We start from the raw sequence: 18,163 nt of genomic DNA on the forward strand, positions 1-18,163 counted from the left end.
AGGGCCCTGTAAGTCAGAGTTGTGGTGCTTTAGGGCCCTGTAAGTCAGAGTTGTGGTGCTTTAGGGCCCTGTAAGTCAGAGTTGTGGTGCTTTAGGGTCCTGTAAGTCAGAGTTGTGGTGCTTTAGGGCCCTGTAAGTCAGAGTTGTGGTGCTTTAGGGTCCCGTAAGTCAGAGTTGTGGTGCTTTAGGGCCCTGTAAGTCAGAGTTGTGGTGCTTTAGGGCCCTGTAAGTCAGAGATGTGGTGCTTGAGGCCCGTAGTCAGGTTGTGGTGCTTTAGGGGCCTGTAAGTCAGAGATGTGGTGCTTTAGGGCCCCGTAAGTCAGAGTTGTGGTGCTTTAGGGCCCTGTAAGTCAGAGTTGTGGTGCTTTAGGACCCTGTAAGTCAGAGTTGTGGTGCTTTAGGGCCCTGTAAGTCAGAGTTGTGGTGCTTTAGGGTCCTGTAAGTCAGAGTTGTGGTGAGCACACTGAAGGCCGTGCAGTGTACCTTGGGCCCCAGGGGTCCTGTAGGCCCGGGCAGGCCCGGTTCTCCTTTGATTCCAGCTCCTCCTGTACTGGGCTCCCCCTTGTCACCCTGTGACAATAAGAAATTAGATCAAATTTTTTAACTTCTAATTCCCAATGTTAGTGCAGCATGTGTAGCATGTAGTATGGCATAGAGAAGGCCACAATATATCCACAGAAAACATTCTCCATATTTTGGTATAGATGACAAAAATCCTGAAGTTGATCACTGCTTTAGCTAATAGCTAAAATGATGTAATTATTCACGAATATGCAGACACACACTTTTAGGTTTAACGCATCACTTAATGCACAAAGTAATCAAGTGAAACACTCCAGCACAACAGCAATCAAAAGAAGCGTCAACTCAGGTGTATTATACAGGGTTTCTAACAAATACACCATTGAAAATTCAAAGCAATCCAAATTATACATTTCAGATTATTCTGAAACACACTGAGTCCCATGACACATGACAAGCAACAGGAAAGGACATTTTTATGCAGTCTGAATCCATTTTATGTAGTCTGAACAGGGCTGAAGAGACTCCCTGCACAAAAATATCCACGTTCCTGCAGACCCTGAAACCTCCATATTTCTCAGTACACAGACGTGAGTCACATGACTGGCACCAGATTTTCAGAGAAATGAAAGCATTGAACTTTGAGCCAAACAAAACTCAGAAGCAGCTGAAGAAGTCTGAAGAGTCTGAGTTTTGTACAGAGGTCTTGGACTCATTCGGTTTTTAATGTCCTTTCTCTTAATGCAAAGCACTTTGGAAAATTAAATGCAACAGGATTATAATTATAGAATCCAATTTTCAGTGTTTGCTGAAATTAATTTCATCACAAAGAATTACAAAGTGTACTGTGGTCTGGATCTTAATTTGGCCAATGATGAAGATTTAGCCTATTTCCACCGACGCACCTGTATGCATTATCACGGTCATGTTGTGATGGGTAAAGCAAATGGGAAACGTGGTCGTATTTATCACAAACGTGCGATGGAAGCGGAAACAACATGCCCAAACCAGGCCTACCCTGTATCCCCTCTTTCCAGGAATACCGGGAATACCAGCTTGACCCTTAACAAAAGGAGGAATGGTTAAGGCGTTACACCTGCAATGGTGCAGTTATGATAAAACCGTATTCAAAGCACTTTTCATATAACCGCGATCCTCACACCAAGCTCTTTACCTTTCGACCAGGAATACCGGGAAATCCTGGGTGTCCCTACGGTGGCCCAGAGGGCAAAACACAGATGGGGAGGACAAGAAAGAAAGAGACAGAAACACGCAAAGAGAATGAAAGCCCTTTCACAAAGTACTTATGTTATATGTGTTGTATGTACACGCACTAGCATGCAACACAGTCCCATATATAAAGAAATAGTGGGCAAGGATACAGAACGGTAAATTAACATAAAAACAGGAACTCTTTAATGTTTTCCTTAGCTTTTGATGGCTAAAAAAGAACACTAGTCAGTCTGGCTGCCTGCACGCATGCTACAATTGACTAGAACTCATGATCATGCCTCCTTTTCAAAGACATCTGTTTAAAAAAAGGCAAGCGTGCTGTACACAAAATACAGAAATCTAGGGCCTGCATCTGAAAAATGACTCTTTAGAAAGGACACTTGTACACACATGCTCTGGAACAGATTTCATTTGGTATACAGTAAATAAACAACATGCTGAGAAAACAATATTTAGACAGCACAAGACATTTCAGCTTTCAGCCAGAAGTGCAACGACGCAATAAACCAGCGCCCATTTTGAAAAAACGCTTTTGACGACATTAGGAACAGATGGTAATCACTTGAACACGGAACTAAACAGACTATCATCCCATCAAGGGCCCTGAACTGGCTGCCGGCTGATTAACTGCCCAAATTGGTTTCTAAGAATAGCAAAGAATGCAAGGCAGCCGTTTAATTCAGGTTTCTGTGCTGCCTCCAGTTAAACTGCAGACATTATTAAGGGGCAGACTGATGTACGGTCACAGCTGCGGCAACGGCAGGCGACATGCTGTCTTCGCAACGTTCTCGGTCGGACGTTTATTGAGACGCAGATGCGCCACACCATATAAATTTCAAAATGGATAACTGCTAAAAAAAAAAAAAGAGTCAGCAATGTTTCCATTTCCAATCCGGGCCTATTAAATCAAATGGCAAGACCTTTCATCTCAGGTGTGCTACGTTCTGAGATAAATAGGAACTGATTTTGGAATAACCGCGATTGCCAACGTGAACATATTTAACTCAGACAATGAACATCATGCAACATAAAGCATGAATTGTTTTCGCACGTAAGGTGAGCAGTAATTAGGTCAGACCAGTCAAAAGCCAAAAACACAACTGTGAATATAAAGGGGTACAACCATCTATACACACTCCACACACAAGCCATGCACGTGTAATTCAGTCTATGCGACTCTGATTTCAAAGCCAACTGCTAAGTTACTTGGCAATTGTAGGAGATGAGATTAAGAATAATCTTAGTAGGTTGGTCAACACTCACTTGTTTTACTACATTCATATTTATGGAAAAATGATTGCTTTCTGGGAAAAAGATCTGCATAAGCAGGAAAATCTAATTTGTGTGCCAATACCTATACAGCATGAAGACTTTCCTCTCTTTCAGGAGCTCCCAAAAAAAAAGACCACAGTGACTTCTCAGTCCTTACAACCGTTTACAGTAGGGGAATGGAACTTCAGAGAGTTCCTGGCTCCTCCCTGCTCTGGCAAAAGGGGGCGGGTCAACCGGAATGCTGACGCCCACAGGCAGCTGGTCAGGGCAGCTCAGGGGCAAACGATCAGGGCAGCTGCCAGGATCCGACGCGCAGCAAGTGGATTTTTTTTAAATGCTGCGACAGGTGCCGCATTTGTGCCACTCAGAGGGTAGAGTGGTGCCCGCTTGCCCCCCGGGCATTTTAAATCGGGGCGTCAGCTCAGCAGCCCCCCCCCCCCCATCCCATTGGGGTGGATCATGTGTCACAGGTTCCCGGAAGATGAAAGGGGTTTTGGCCCCCGCCCGTCCCAAAGCAGGGATCAGGAGATGCGGGGATGGCCGCTGTTCAATCGCAACGCCATTCTGCCTGAATGCGGAAAACAGGAAGAGGAAGAGGAACCCTTTGATCCTCTCATTACCCGACGGCTCTCGCCATTCCGCACATCCACCATATCTGTCGTCACTGCCCTGTTTGCTATTTTGATGCTGGCAGTCCTCCCGTTCTGTAGTGGGCGCCCTTACATAACCGTTGTGCTAACGTACAGTACCATTCGGTTGCCTGAATCTTGACTGAAATCAAGATGGATTCACCCTGAGGTTTGTGATGAGGACACTAATGAGCACAGAAAAATGCCCATCGCCAGCCATGGCATGAAACCATCGCAGTCTTTAAAAACAGTCAATTTGATGAGATTAAAAACATAGCTGGACTCTGGAAATCTGAAGATTTCTCTTGAGGACTCATCTAGACTTGCTGAGAGAAGTGGCAAGGATATATGCAGAAAGAAAATAATGCTACTGGTCAGAATAGTGCATCATCCTTAAAATTAATATATGAATTCTACAGATGCACCCAGCGAACCTTCACATGCTATTACTATAACAAACTATTACATCAGCTCAAAGGCACGTTAAATCTACTTCCCAGAACAGACCTCCTAAACTGTACACTGTCATCAATACCCCTTTCTGTCTCCTGCACACTCCTACCCAATCAGAGGGAGTGCTCACAGAGCCATCGTCCACGGCAACACGCAGTAAAGTGAGTTTTAAAAGGTTTCGTTAAAACGCTGACCATTCAATCCTGGCCAAGGGGAGTTCGCCATTGACAGTTAATGCTGATGCATAACATCAAAATATTTCACAAGCACAAACCGACCAACCGGCGGCCACTAACTCACAAAACTCTAAGGTGTCGCTTGTCTAGTAATACTGAAATATAACAGGCCCTAAAATGCTGTTGTGCTGAAGCAGGAACAATGGCAGCGTTTAAAAGGAAATTAAAAGGGCATTGGCGAACCATGGCTATTACTCTTACTTGAATAGCATTAAAAGTCTCGTCTGTGAAAGCCCTCTTTCTTTATTAAAAAGCGTTCACAAAGTCCCTGTCGCCGTGGGTACGGCTCCCGTGACACACCGCTCCTTAACGCTGTATTTACCCCGGTCCCGACGGGATAAACCCGCGGTCACCTCCGCTCACCATGGCGACAGGCCGAGCTCGCGGTCGCTCCGCTCTGGCTGGCGGGAAACTTGCGGGAACAGGAAGTGAACGCAAGCGCTCCGCTGGCTCGCCAAATAACGGTCCCGCCATTGTACCCGCACTCTGAGTCCGGCGGGGGTGGGGGGGGGGGTCTGGGGACCGCACTCTCTGCTGGTGTATTAGTCACTAATTAAAAAACCAGACCCTTGTTTCCATACTTGCCCCAGTACTGTGTGTGGCATGGGACATTTCCACATGTCTCCTTCCTCAAATAACATGACATTTCAACACTACCACTATATGGGTGTAAGTTAACCTGCGTGTATATGCATATTCCACAAAATATCAATTTTTTTTTTTTTTTTAACTGGGTGCTTTTTAGCTTCAAGTGAATGCTATTACTAATGCACTTGAGCTGTAAAAATGATTAAACAACACACGTTGCAATTTATTAATATATTTGCAAACGGGGCCTGGAAAATTTGACCAATGTCCTACGAGGGCAAACTCTTTAAAGGTTTAGTATAACGACAACTAAACATTCAAAAATGACTACCCCAGATGAGCCAAGATCTACAATGTTGAGATGCATTCTGCTTTACTCATTTACAGCACATCCATGCAAGTAGTGACACACACCAAATCCACACACAGAAAACAGGGCACCACTCACAGCACATAGACTCTACCTTTTCTCCTCTCTCTCCTTTCAGACCCATTTCCCCTTCACTTCCCTGCAGGAACACAGTGATTTGGAGACACCCTTGGAATACGACGGAATATATTGCAATATATTGTAGACATAAGGATTTACATCTTATTTGAATATTTGCCCATATATTGTGAAATTCAGCTGCTTTTTTTTTCTTTTGACAAACATAATTTATTTCAGTATTTTGCAGTATAATCCATTTCCCGCCTAAGCAGCAGATGAGGCGGGTTTTAAAGAACAGAGATGAAATCAAAGGAGGGAAGGAATCTCTGATTCTTGTCACAACATGGAACAGTCAGGGACTCGTAATTCTCCCTGAGGTGACCCCCCCTACCTCCACCCTTCCCGCCCAAAAAAAGAAGTCCTGCACCGCTTAAACTTTGGCCTCTCTGCTGAGGAGCCGGACTTTCTAGGTGGTCCAGAGAACGGGTGGAAGAAGGAAAATGAATCTAACATCGGAGCTGAGCCGGAGGGAATTGAGCGAGGCCACAGTGCTTTCTGCTGGGCTGAAGTCAGGCCCAGACACAGGAACTGCGCGCGAACTTTTCCCCATTGCACCCCAACTGAAGATAAGGGCTCTGGCTTTCGTTTCACATATTTTTTTTTTTTCTTTTTGCAAGTGGACGTCTGCGCAAATATTTTCAGAAGCCGTTCTGTGTGGATTTAGAAACACAAAGAAACCCGATTCATAAAAAGATCATATCTGATGTTTTAAGTGCTTTGTTTTTGTCTTGCTTTTTTTTAGAGGGCTACAGCAGGTGTAAATTTAACGGGCGGCCAACATTACCGACGTACGATCTGATTATTCTGTAAATGAAAATATTCCCTTTGAGTAAAACAGGAATAGGACTGTGAAGTTCTCTCCGGTATTTTGATTGGCACTGCACTACAAACATTCATCGAGATAAAGTGATTACTGGTTCTTAATGAGTGATTCCACAAAGCACCTTTCAACTGCTGGTGGAAGCATTCCATGAAAAGTACTGCTCTGAAGGAAATAACCTGAGGACTTGAAAGCAAATGATTCTTCACACTTCACACAAAGTGACAGGAGGAGATATGTGCTTCATACTTTACGCATCAGACATTAAGGAAGAAATAATTCATACACTAAACAAAAGAGGGCACACGTGCTACTTAGAATCGAGCAAGTGTCTTAGCGCCTTAGTGGAGGTTAGCCAAGGTCTAATCACACAGCCAAACAGCTGAGAATCAAAGGATGCGGCATTGTTTCCAAAACACCAAATTATACTTTCTAGAGCTAAGCTTGTTTACTATAAAAGTGATTCAACTATCCATACTAGCTGGAACACTGTGCAGTAGAAATTAAGACTACAGTGGCGTATTGTCTTCAGGGACTTCACAATGCCGTCTGAACAAAAGTAATTCCGATCCAGGCCAGTGCCAGTGCCAGTGCCAAAGTTTAGCCAAAGTTGAGTTCTCTGTGCTGTAATTTTGTAGTTTACTTTCAAGAGCGTAAACACACACTGCAGGAAGCAAGAGGGTGCTCTTACCTTGAACCCCTGATCTCCCTTTGGTCCCTATCAAAGGGAGAAGAGAAAACACAAACATTGAGCATTAGTCACACACCATCAATCAAAGGAGCTTTCAACCACTGCTTAGCACCAAAGACCGGACTCTAAGCCCCACACCCATACCAAGTAACTCTGCACCTTCAGGTCTTTAACATTCAGAAAGGCTCATCTGAAGCACTGATTTCTTTATTAACGCAGCACAGCATTGTAACATCACTGTAACCCACCCAGCTCTCATTGCTTTAAAAAAAATAAAAAAATAAAAAAATGAACATAAAACTGAGAAATGTCACAGCGCCCTGACTCTCATTTCTCATTTCGTCAGTTGGAGTTCTCTGTTCTAGCTTCTATAGAAATTTGTTGTCAGATCAACTATAAAACTACTGACCTGAAGCCAAAGCAGGGGAATTCTCAACTCTGTGAAAATCATACTGATCCCCTTAGGAGGAAATGAACTGTTGACGTTACCTTCTTCAGTCAGGTTCTCATAGATTTATTTTCAACGAATATGTGTCGGTTGCCAATTCAACTAAATAGTTTGGAAGCTGATTTGTCCTTTTTTACTTACAGTACAAGGACTAAACTGCAACTCACTGGATTTCCACCAGGTGATGCCATAAACACTTTCTTTGATGCAAGACTGCTGAAATAGTAATTACATACACTCTTGATTTTCTACAGTTCTTTTAAGATAGAAAATAGTTGCGTTTGAAATTTAAGTTTAGATTTCATGCACAGCTCATGAACTGTGAAGTAGCTGTAATAAAAGATCCCATAACATGTATAGAGTGGTAGTGCAAGTTGGAACTACAGCTGAAAACAAATACAATGTTTGCCTTATAATGAATAAAAATTTTAAATCAGGGAAGGAGCATTTTCCTATGTGAATCACAAACAACTGATTTTTTTTCAGACAACAAAAATGTTAGGTGATAATCAAAACGTCATCAACTGAGCACATTTTCCAGTCAATCATTCAACAGGATCGCCACTCTTGCAACTATACGTGACACGCTCGCTCAATCATTAATTGTTAAACAGATTGACTGTCTTGTTACTTTTTTAAAAAAATGCAGCTCTCGTTTGTTCACCTTGTGAACAGTGCACACCATCATCAACTCGACATGTCACAAACTGCAAGAAGCAGATTGCCTCCGAATATAAAATGACCCACAGCTCTAAAAGAAATGCGGCATCCATCTTCTATTGTTAGGGCAGAACCAAGATCACTCATACTATCATCGGACACTACAGCACCTGCTCAGCTTCTAATAAATCCGTTAGGCTAAAGTTTTACAGGAAGCCTTTACAGCAGAAACAGTTCCGAAATAGTTGGACAGAGGAAACCTCAAGTTAAAAAGACCAGATTTCTGAGAGATTGGAAAAAGGTAGAGAATTCCCAGGGTCTAAAGAAAATAGGAAACCAGCAGGAATGGCTTTAGCTATTAAATCTGAAAATGACCTGTTGCTAAATTTGTTATTCGTTATTCAAAACGGTGGGCTGTCATCGTGATAAGCTAGGCTATTTAGTGAGCACATCAATAACGAATCACTTATATTTTTAGAGCCGTGGAAAAATAAGCTACGGGCAGTTGACACAGCTATTTATTCATTTTACGGAAGCACGTATTTTCACGGGGCGGTCTGGTTCAAATGACTAGTGCCAAAAATTCGACATCGCACAGATGGCGAAGACATTAACCTGTTGGGTTGGGAGTCTCGCCGAGAGCCGACCTGCTTTTCTTGGAACTGCACCGTTAAGTTGATGAGGGGACTTGCCTTTCCAACGCCGCCCGCACCCCATTGAGCTAGGAGGACTGAACCTCGGGAGCAGCGGACAGCTCTCGTGAGTCGCCGCTTCAGAGGAAATACATTAGCCTGAGCTATTGAGCACTGAGCCGGTTGACAGCCGGAGAGTTTAAGAGCGCTTTCCCGCTGTGCTTCAAGGCAAAAGGCTGAGCTGCGTCTGTGACCGATGATGGACGAGAGGCTGCGTTACGGCTTGGCTCACTGGACCAATTAGGACTACTTTAGATTAGATTTTTAGATAAAATAGGATTACTCGTCAAAAGGAATAAGAAGGACGGTTGTAGCAAATAAATAAATAAATAGTTTTGGCTACTTCCATCAGCATAGAAGCTTATATAGAAATACACTTGGGTCTGCATCAGAGTGGCGAGGGCTGGGCTAGTGGGCTACTGACCTTTTTTCTAAAGTAATTAATTATTTAATTTCAATATATTACTAGGCTACTGTTTCACGTCGAACATTAGGCTATACTAAGATGTATGTAGCCTACCCATAGACCGTAGAGCCCAGAGCCTACCCCACCCAATAAAGTACCTTTCAGTGACGTCACTGACGTCTCCACGAGCCCTCTGTGCAATTCAGTTACGTAACGTTGAATGGTTAACGGTTAACTGACAAAAAAGTTATTTAGAAGTTTTGCGATAGTGGGCAAGCGTGCATTCTAACGAATTTTTTTTCTATGAGGTCGAACCTGGGTCGAACATATCGGTCGAATGCACTGTGTTCATAAAACTTTAAAATAGCTATTTAAACATAGGTAACTCGCATGTTAATTAGTTAGCAGCTATTAAAGTTAGCTACCTGGCGGTGAGAACCTACACAACAAGCCTTCCTTTTTGCCAATGCAATGGTAACGTTAGCAATTACAAACTTCGAGGTCCTACTATCGAAACTGCGTATCTAGCTAGTGTCCACTAGAATGTATTCCATTATGTTTGGATAAACAATGTTACCATTACAATTGCAATTTAGCCCTCTTGCTGTATTAGTGCTAGTCTGATAAAGGTGTTTGCTGCTTCCTGGCCTAACCATGTTGGTAGGTTGTCGGCTAACATTGCCCTGATTGTGATTGGGGGGGAATGATAATTATTAATCGATTTGTAAAAAGGTGTTAATGTAATTCATTGCACATGGTAAGTGTTTGCAATTTATCCTCAAGTTTAAAGCAATACATTTTGTTCTAGATGGATATGACAGTTTTTCAAACGTCAGCAACAGCAAGGAAGAGCCACCTCGAAAATAAGGTAGGATAGCTATGTTTGTCTTATTAGTTTATATATCCGAACACGATTGGAAAATATGGCTGCTTTATGCCAGAGAGGTATGCAGTGATTTATGGTCAGACTGTTGCATTTTTTACATGTAACATCTATGTGGCTGGCTGCTTTGTGAATAACATGATGGTTTATGCCAGTGAATCACTGAGCCTGGGGCAGAAAAGTCACTCCCATGCCAGAAAACATTTGATAACTGACAGAGGACAACATATACAATCTTGTGCTTTTCTGAATTGATAATGGAGTTTGCAGCAAAATGAGGAGAAAAGGGCATTTAACCAGGTATACAGCCAGGTGTGCAGGCAGGTCTTACCTGAGGACCTGGGGGACCTAGGGGGCCAGCTTCGCCACGATCTCCCTATGACAGAGGAGCAGAGATGGATAGATGAGCAGAGAGGAGAGGCAGAGACAGAGGGAGAAAGAAAGGAGGTAGAAGCTACTGAGAAACAGAAAGTCCTGGGTGATTTTACTAAACTCTGCAATCCTCCTATTTTTCCTGACAGAACACACATGCTAAGTTACCACACATTTTTTATTTTATCATAGTAAACACCATCTTCTGAGGCAGAAAATGGATGACCAGAGTATTAATCTGGGGGGGGGGGGCTCATTAAAACCAGAAAATGTGGATCATTCAGGCCATTGAATGCCCAACATCTCTTATGCTATGCAAGGACTAATTTAAAAATGTAATCCTCTGCAGATGTGTTTTTGTGAAATGTTGTAATGAATGAAGTGGCCACTGCTTGCATAAATTAGTCGATTTGAATTCAGTCTGAGGAGTTTCCTCCAGGGGGCAGAATGCAGCCGGGTTATTCTTACAAACGGTGACCACATCAGGAAATGCTCGTAGTGACCTCCGAAACTTACCTTCAGCCCTGGGGTGCCCGGCTCACCCTGAAATCACAGAGGAGGAAGAAAACCATCATTAGCACAGAGGCTGTGAAAAGGCACATCCACCTTCTCAAGCCCTGCTCTGTCCAGCTAGCGAGGATGTAGCGGCTGACTAGCGCCCTGCCGTTGACACAGCTGTAGGTCTACCAGTCTTTCTGCAAATCGGCACAACAGCGGCTCGCTAGCTAGTGGTAATGTAGCCGAGATGTGAATCAGCTGTTAAGAGAAGGCAGAGTAGTTGGTGAATGGGACTGCCATTACTGTTGTGCAGATCTGAAAAAATGCTGGCGTGTGTGGGCAGCTGCAGCTGACAGAGGTCAAGTGGGAGATTGTGCGCTGGGCAGTTAGCTCAAACCTACCAGAAAAACTGAGCAGTCATTCAAAGTGTCTTTTTCCTGCGGTTATTATCCTTAATTACTTCCTTATCAGTTTCTCTGTGCCCAGGCCATACAGTGCCGATGTAATGAACATTGTAATACTGCATACTCCTGCATGCTGTATGTATGAAACATACTATGGAACGTTAATTGAACATCCATACATTTCAATGCATCAGCAATATGTCATGATCAGTTGGTATTCTGTGATTTTAAAAAATATGTGCTTTTATTTTAGTTTTATGGTATGTTTTGACCTCAATGGCTATATCTCAACACAACCCATTTGAGGGAAGTAATTGCTATTTTTGGAGCTGACCAACCCTCCGCTCCCCTCCACCCCAGCCCCCAATTACTGAACTCACTTTCATGTTCGTCCTGTGATACAACCTTGTTTTTGCTTTTTATCTCAGCCTGGGTGTGCTAATTTACTCCTGTTTAGTGTTTTTATGTTGAATGATTAAAATTCCACACACTAAATAATGCATTGCAGTTGAATTTGGGGAAAATCCTTCTGTCCCTAAGCAACATGGAAAACAAAGTCCGTAGCTTTTCCGGCTTTTGTTCTAAAGGTGAAATAGACACGTTCACTGGAGTTAAAATAAAAATCTATATTAATCTCTAAATTTAAACGAAGGAACCACACACTATAGTTATCCCAATGTGAGGGGTTCAAAGCTTTTCCATGAACCCCTAATTGGACAATTGTGAGGTACAAAAAGCTCCCTCGTACAAACCGAAAGCTTCACTGCTGTCTAATTGTAATAGTAATAATCATCCAAATGAATGTTTTGGCTTTATCATAGAAAGGAGCAGCTGGTCACCGCTGTATACAGAGCTCCGGCTTTGATAAGTACTGAGAGCAGCAAAGGTTTAATCAGGGGTTCCCAAATGACAGCCTACATTATCCTTTGTGTGGCAAATATGAACAAGTAATGTCAATTTGACAGAAACAGAAGCACACGTTTCACTTCTCTCCTTATGTTTAAATAATATGCAATCTAGTCTTTTGTGAACAGTGAGAAATAAGATAGAATAGTCAAAATAAGAGATAACATCTCAATTTTACCTTCATTCCAGGTAACATCTGAAAATAAACAGAATTAAAAATGTGATTCAGTGTATAGAAATTTCCATTTAAAATCTGAAACCCGTATTTGAATAATAATGATATCACCTTTGTGTTCATTGCAGACTGACACCTGAATTCAGCAAGCATTTTTCCTTCATTATGACTCAAAAAATGAATGCTTGTGTTAAACTTTCATCTAAGTTGTATAAGCCTCACCGAACTGTGTTCACAAGGAAAAAAAAACTCAAGCATTTGCATTTAATTATGAATAAGTGATGACTGGGCCTAAGCTTGGATTCCAATTTTCAACTTGGCACGCCATTATTCATGGCAGCGTCGCATAATTGTTAGGAAACGGCCGCGTAACTCAGAAGTGATTTAAATTCCAAGATGGGGCAGTGCTGTTGTACCCTTGAGCAAGGTACTTAAGCTGAATTGCTTCAATAAAGTATCCAGCTGTATAAATGGTTTGGATGCTAAAAAAAAGAAAAAGGAAGCTATGTGAGCTGCTCTAGCTAAGACGGTTTGCTAAATGCCCATATGTAAATGTAAACCAGAAGCAAGCTGGACACCATTTTGTGCTCCAATTTCACTTACCCTTGGGTCCTTTCCTGGCTTTCCAGGTTCACCTGGTTTTCCCTAAGAAAAAATAAAAATCAGAAAGACACACACACACACACACACACACACTGTCAGCCTGTCCGTACAAACATACTTATGAAGTAGTACATCAGTAAGCTATAAGTCATTTTATCAGTAATATTAAGCTGGGTGATGAGGCCTCCAAAAGTAAAACGCTAAAGGAAATGTCAGCGTTGAATCCTTCCCTGGCAGCATGAAAGCTGCACCATACTGTTACTGGAACATACCGGTAATCCATTAGTGCCGGCCGGCCCTGGGGTCCCTGGAGCCCCCGGAGGTCCTGGAGGACCTTGCAATCCGGGCTCGCCCTGCTAAGAAATCCAAAGTTACCAACTGCCATGATTTTTATTATTTTTTTCACGCACATGAGCATTTGAATGATGTATGTTAATGAATGGCAGTATTAGCAAGATTTAATAAGGGGGGACGGAGGGGGGTGGTTAGAAGGCCGGGTCAGTTTTTTTTTGTTTCTGGAGTACCATGTTTGGAGTAGTGAGCTGTAGGCTGCATTATTTAATCCCTAAGTAGCGTGTCACGTGAGCAGTCAACCATATACTATGAGAACACTGCAGTGGGTCTGTTTATCAGAATCATTTCTGCAGTTGATAAGCCTTATACAAAATTTAATTGATGTCTTTTTTTTGCAGTGTCAATTGTGGATGTTTTTGGTTGTCGTTTAACAATTGTTTTTTTTGGCACACTGAAACGATACCACGATCATACATTAGTCTGGAGATGCATAGGCGCCAGTGTGTGAGTTTTAGATTTTGTGAGTGTAGGTGCTGTCTCTGAGGCTATTGTGATGTGATTGTAGGATAAAATATCACGTCTCTCGCTTCCCGTGCTCTTTCAGAGATACTTAACCTTTGCAACGACAAGAAACACAAAGATCAAGATCAAAGGCCCTTTCATAAACCCTATCCATGAATACCTTTCAGTATTACCCTAAGGTAACAACCATATGCAACCAGGAGACTAAACACAGTCAGAACACAGGCAGAGCTCAAAGAACAACAAAGAGAGGGTGACAAGAAAGTAGAAGACACAATTTAAATATAAAAATAAGTAATAATAAATAACAAATCTGTTAAAGGGCACCAACTTAGGACCACAAATTGGGGAAATACATTAAGTACATTATAATTTTGAAACTATCTTAAAACAATTTGTTACTTTTTGTACACTGACATCATCTTAGTATCTGAGTTGACATAGCCTAACAGTGGGGGAACCAGTCTTATTTTCTAATTTCATATTTTCAGAACCATATCTTTTCTAAGGACTGCTGGGCTGCAATATTACCCAGATCCTCTAATGAGGATCAATGCAATGTTTCTTACAATATTCAGTATGTAATACGGGAAAGGTCTCAAACAAATGCTATGACCTCAATTTTTGTTTTAAAGACCCTTCACAGACAAAGTATAATATTACAGTAATTTTGTGGCACCTGGTTCATCATAATTCTGCTGCAAGCGATGCAAGCCCAGGTGACACTGAACTTAAATATCCTTAATTCCATATTTATTCATTTTTTTCCTTGGCTGGATGTGTCTAGGCATCATGTATCTTCCTGGATTCAGGTTTTTTTATGGGTATGCATTTCACAATGCTATCCTGAACTGTGTCCAGGGGGAAAAAAAAGTCAACTAGAACAACCTTTTTAAATTTTTGCTACAGTATGTACCATTGTCTCCAAACATGATATCCTATTCTGGCAAAAAAAGACTGCACACCTGGAGAAATAAGATGGAGGGTGGATGCCAACAGAGTCAACCTGTGCCAATAGGCCATTTCTCTTAGCAGGCAGAGTGCATTCTGGGTACCAGGGACACTGAGGCTCTTTCAGAAAGTGAGGGAGAAGGGGTCAAATGGAACATGGCGACCATCCATTTCTATTGGAATAGTCTATTCATTCGTCGTCATTATCAAAATCATAAAGATCCAGCCAATTTTATGTTCACATCAGGGCTCACAATTCAAGAAAAAAAACCCTGACCCCATCGCTTTGTGTGCCAAACAAACAGAAGCTTGTGGGGCTTAACTCAACAAGATCTGCCTGAAACCTTTGGAAAATGTTGCTACCTCCAGTGGAATTTAAATGGAGTGCATTGTAATGGATTCCATCTCGTTCTCCCCAGTTTCTTTTAAACCCCTGTAGTCCATTGTGCATTCAAAACCTTTCTCCATCTAAGATCACGAAGGTGAGCATTCCATTTCAAGAACATCCATGATGATCACCAGTTCAGTCGGCTTTGCTGTTCCATACTCATTGCAGTTTGAATAAAGTCGGCAATGTGCCTGACATGGCCTCAGTTTAACGTACTGCAAAGAGAACTTGGTGGCATGAATCTGTTGAGTCGTGTTGGATGTTAAGAGGCCTGCTTCAACAATTTTTGCAAAATCCTTCAGTGCAGAGTGCAGGTGTCAGAATACAAGGGAGTCACCAGCCTCATCTTGGTTAAAACAGAGGAAGGTGTGCACATTGCAGATTTGTGTATCTGCCACAGCAATCAAATCACACTGGCTGCACCCTATTCCTGCATTGTGACATATAGCAAAACTGGCCATCTTTGGCACAGGAACTATTGCACTGGTTGACATTGCCACAGTATGTAATGATGTGCAAATATGTGTAATATATTGTGGCCCTGAGTGATGCAATTTTACACTGCATTAGCATGCTGTTAAGCCATTTTAACAGCAGGTCTGTGTGTCTGTGGCCACAACCAGTCCATGTTCTGAATGCAGCGGGACCATATAGACTACATGTAGTCATTTACTGTAATACATACAGTGGTTCAACCCATGACAGCATCCTGCCCACTTAAGTCAGCATGTTTCCTTTTGCTGTGCGTGAGAATATAGTGTGTTTACATTTGGTCTTCCACTTTCCATGGATGCGACGCTGGTTTTTAGAAAACACGCAGGTGCAATAGGGGAGGTTAAACGGGACTCTTTGTCAACAACAGTTGGCATCCAGGAAAAGGCAGGTAGAGAGAAATGTACCTTGAGCTGGTGCTTTAGCATTAGATGGTTTATTGGGGGCATGTTGCGTACGGTGATGGGCAGCATCTGCTGCGGTCACACAGCACAGGTGGCCGGCGGGGCAAAAGTCACGGGGGGGCAACAAGGTCCCCGGGGAGGCCAGGGGGGAGCCAAGGGGGCAGGAAGGGGGGGGTTCGGGGACAGGGTGGAAAAAATAAGGGAAAGGGTTTGGAAAGAGAAGGGAGAAAAAGAAATAGAAAACAAGTGAGAGTGAACAGCAGGGAAGTGGCAAAGCAGGCAGAGAAAGGCGAGAGAGAGAGAGAGAGAGGTAACAACACCCCCGACCAGGTTTTAGGGAAGACATTTGCATGGGGACAACAGAGCCCTTACGGCATTTACGGCATTATGTGATATATAGGCTACATCCATTGGCCGTTAAGTTATGGCTTTGATGTTCAACTCCTAAACTAAACAAATTCTGGGACTCACTGGCCTTTTTAGCCACAGTGTTGTATAATAATTAAAACTTTAATATAACGTTTAATGTTAAAATGAAGCAATGTGCTTAGACAAATTGCTGAAGGACTTGGTGCTAAACAGTAGTCTCCAGGTGCTAGTATTCCAATCATGAAAGCAATGTATGAAAATATTACACAAAAAATGAAACTGGGAGCTTGGTTTATGTATGTAACATTCTGCAAATAAACCCAGCAACAAAAGTGTATAAAGTGAGATAATTTCTATATCGTGCTTACTCAGCAGTGACCGAATTCCCCATGCGAATGTACGTCCGCTGCCCCTGATTCAGCGGTGCAGAGATCAGGTCGGATTCAGTCTTGCCACAAAGAGAGCGCACAATGAACGACTTACTGTGGCCAATCCTCCAGCACAGCTGTGTACAATGCGCCGTTTCTGTTGAAATCACCAGCATTATCAGATACAGCTTACGGGAGCCTTCCAAGCAAGGGGTCCTTTTTGCTTAGCCATCGAATAGCATTAGCTCTGTAGTACCTGCCAACTAGACCTGGCCTACCGATGGCCTACCTAAGCAGAGTTTACTCTTGTGACTACAAATGAAATATTGAACATCCATGGGAATCTTGCATTTTGCGATAATGATAAAGGCATATGACTGGACTCTCAACTCAGTTGCCAAAAGAGCAGCACTGCTTTTTTGGCACTCAGTCAGCCTTGAATTCCTGTGATCAAATCGAAAAAACGATATGGCATTTTCACATTTATTGGCAGGTTGGTTCGACTAAACGGCTGCAGATGTTAACAGTAGGTAAGCCTGTTTTGTTTTTCTATAGCTGACCTCTCACTGTCCCCCAGATTCAGGATTTCCTATGCCACAATGTGCACCTTGTAGGAGGAAGAGGAAGGTTGCAGAACCCAGAACTTGAACCCAATACCAAGAATTTAAAAATGTAAGCATTAAATCGGGGGAAAGGGGGGGGGGGGTGTTGATGAGAGAGCACGATACTCTGAAAAACCCCGTAGGTCATACGTCTGAGCATGTAGCCTTCCCATGTTTTTGTTAAGGCATCCCTGTCTCATGCGGTTAAGCTAGCCCGACATAACAGGTAATGTGTGGCATAGGAAACGGCGATGAATCGAAGGGCCATTTAAAGCAGTCTTGGTAAAGGTGTGCAGACAGACTGCCAGGAGAAAGATCCTTCCCTGTCTCAGAACAGTCATATGACATCTGAAATTCTCCGGACGACGGGCCCTAGCGTGGTCAGTGCGTTTTCCTGCTCCTCAGTAGCCTGCTCACACATCTGCGCTGCACTGCTCTGGGAAGCTCGGGGTTATCCGAGCTTGGGGTATTGCTTCTCTTTGCGGCACGACTGGTTGGGAAGGGAGGGCGGAGGGTGGGGGACCGCGATTTTTGGGAGGATGGGGGCACCCACAAACCTTGAGCATCAGGACCTGACTGGAGCGCAACGCGGCCAGAGTTTTCAATGGGAGGTCCTGCATAAAGCGGCCCCAGTCACGCGCACACACACACAAACACACACACCCGTGCGTACACGTACACACGCACACAGGTACACGCACGCACACACAGAGCAGGGGATGACTGCCTGACCCATTCCAAAAAACCGATGCTATTACACAGGAGGTCCAGCGGTCTCCCTCTCAATTGCAC

The 18,163-nt window shown here is 43.1% G+C and overlaps 1 protein-coding gene across 18 annotated transcripts in view; it reads right to left on the minus strand.

Moving 5' to 3' along the window:
* Positions 1-18,163, minus strand: part of col13a1 (collagen, type XIII, alpha 1) — a 60,835-nt gene that overhangs the window by 24,064 nt on the left and 18,608 nt on the right. For 7 of the 18 annotated variants that reach the window (XM_064316793.1, XM_064316782.1, XM_064316777.1 and 4 more), the window contains 11 exons: positions 16,036-16,104; positions 13,254-13,337; positions 12,982-13,023; positions 12,382-12,399; positions 10,912-10,938; positions 10,355-10,399; positions 6,935-6,961; positions 5,398-5,442; positions 1,697-1,732; positions 1,540-1,584; positions 484-570 (listed from right to left, as the gene is read on the minus strand). In XM_064316793.1, the coding sequence (XP_064172863.1) occupies positions 484-570; positions 1,540-1,584; positions 1,697-1,732; positions 5,398-5,442; positions 6,935-6,961; positions 10,355-10,399; positions 10,912-10,938; positions 12,382-12,399; positions 12,982-13,023; positions 13,254-13,337; positions 16,036-16,104 (525 nt within the window). Of the gene's footprint in view, positions 1-483; positions 571-1,539; positions 1,585-1,696; positions 1,733-5,397; positions 5,443-6,934; positions 6,962-10,354; positions 10,400-10,911; positions 10,939-12,381; positions 12,400-12,981; positions 13,024-13,253; positions 13,338-16,035; positions 16,105-16,884; positions 16,927-17,928; positions 17,986-18,163 lie in introns of all 18 variants that reach the window. The other 11 variants (XM_064316779.1, XM_064316796.1, XM_064316780.1 and 8 more) reach the window with 10 other exon arrangements.

The sequence above is a fragment of the Anguilla rostrata genome, chromosome 18, assembly GCF_018555375.3.
Source record: "Anguilla rostrata isolate EN2019 chromosome 18, ASM1855537v3, whole genome shotgun sequence".
Taxonomy (NCBI): Eukaryota; Metazoa; Chordata; class Actinopteri; order Anguilliformes; family Anguillidae; genus Anguilla; species Anguilla rostrata.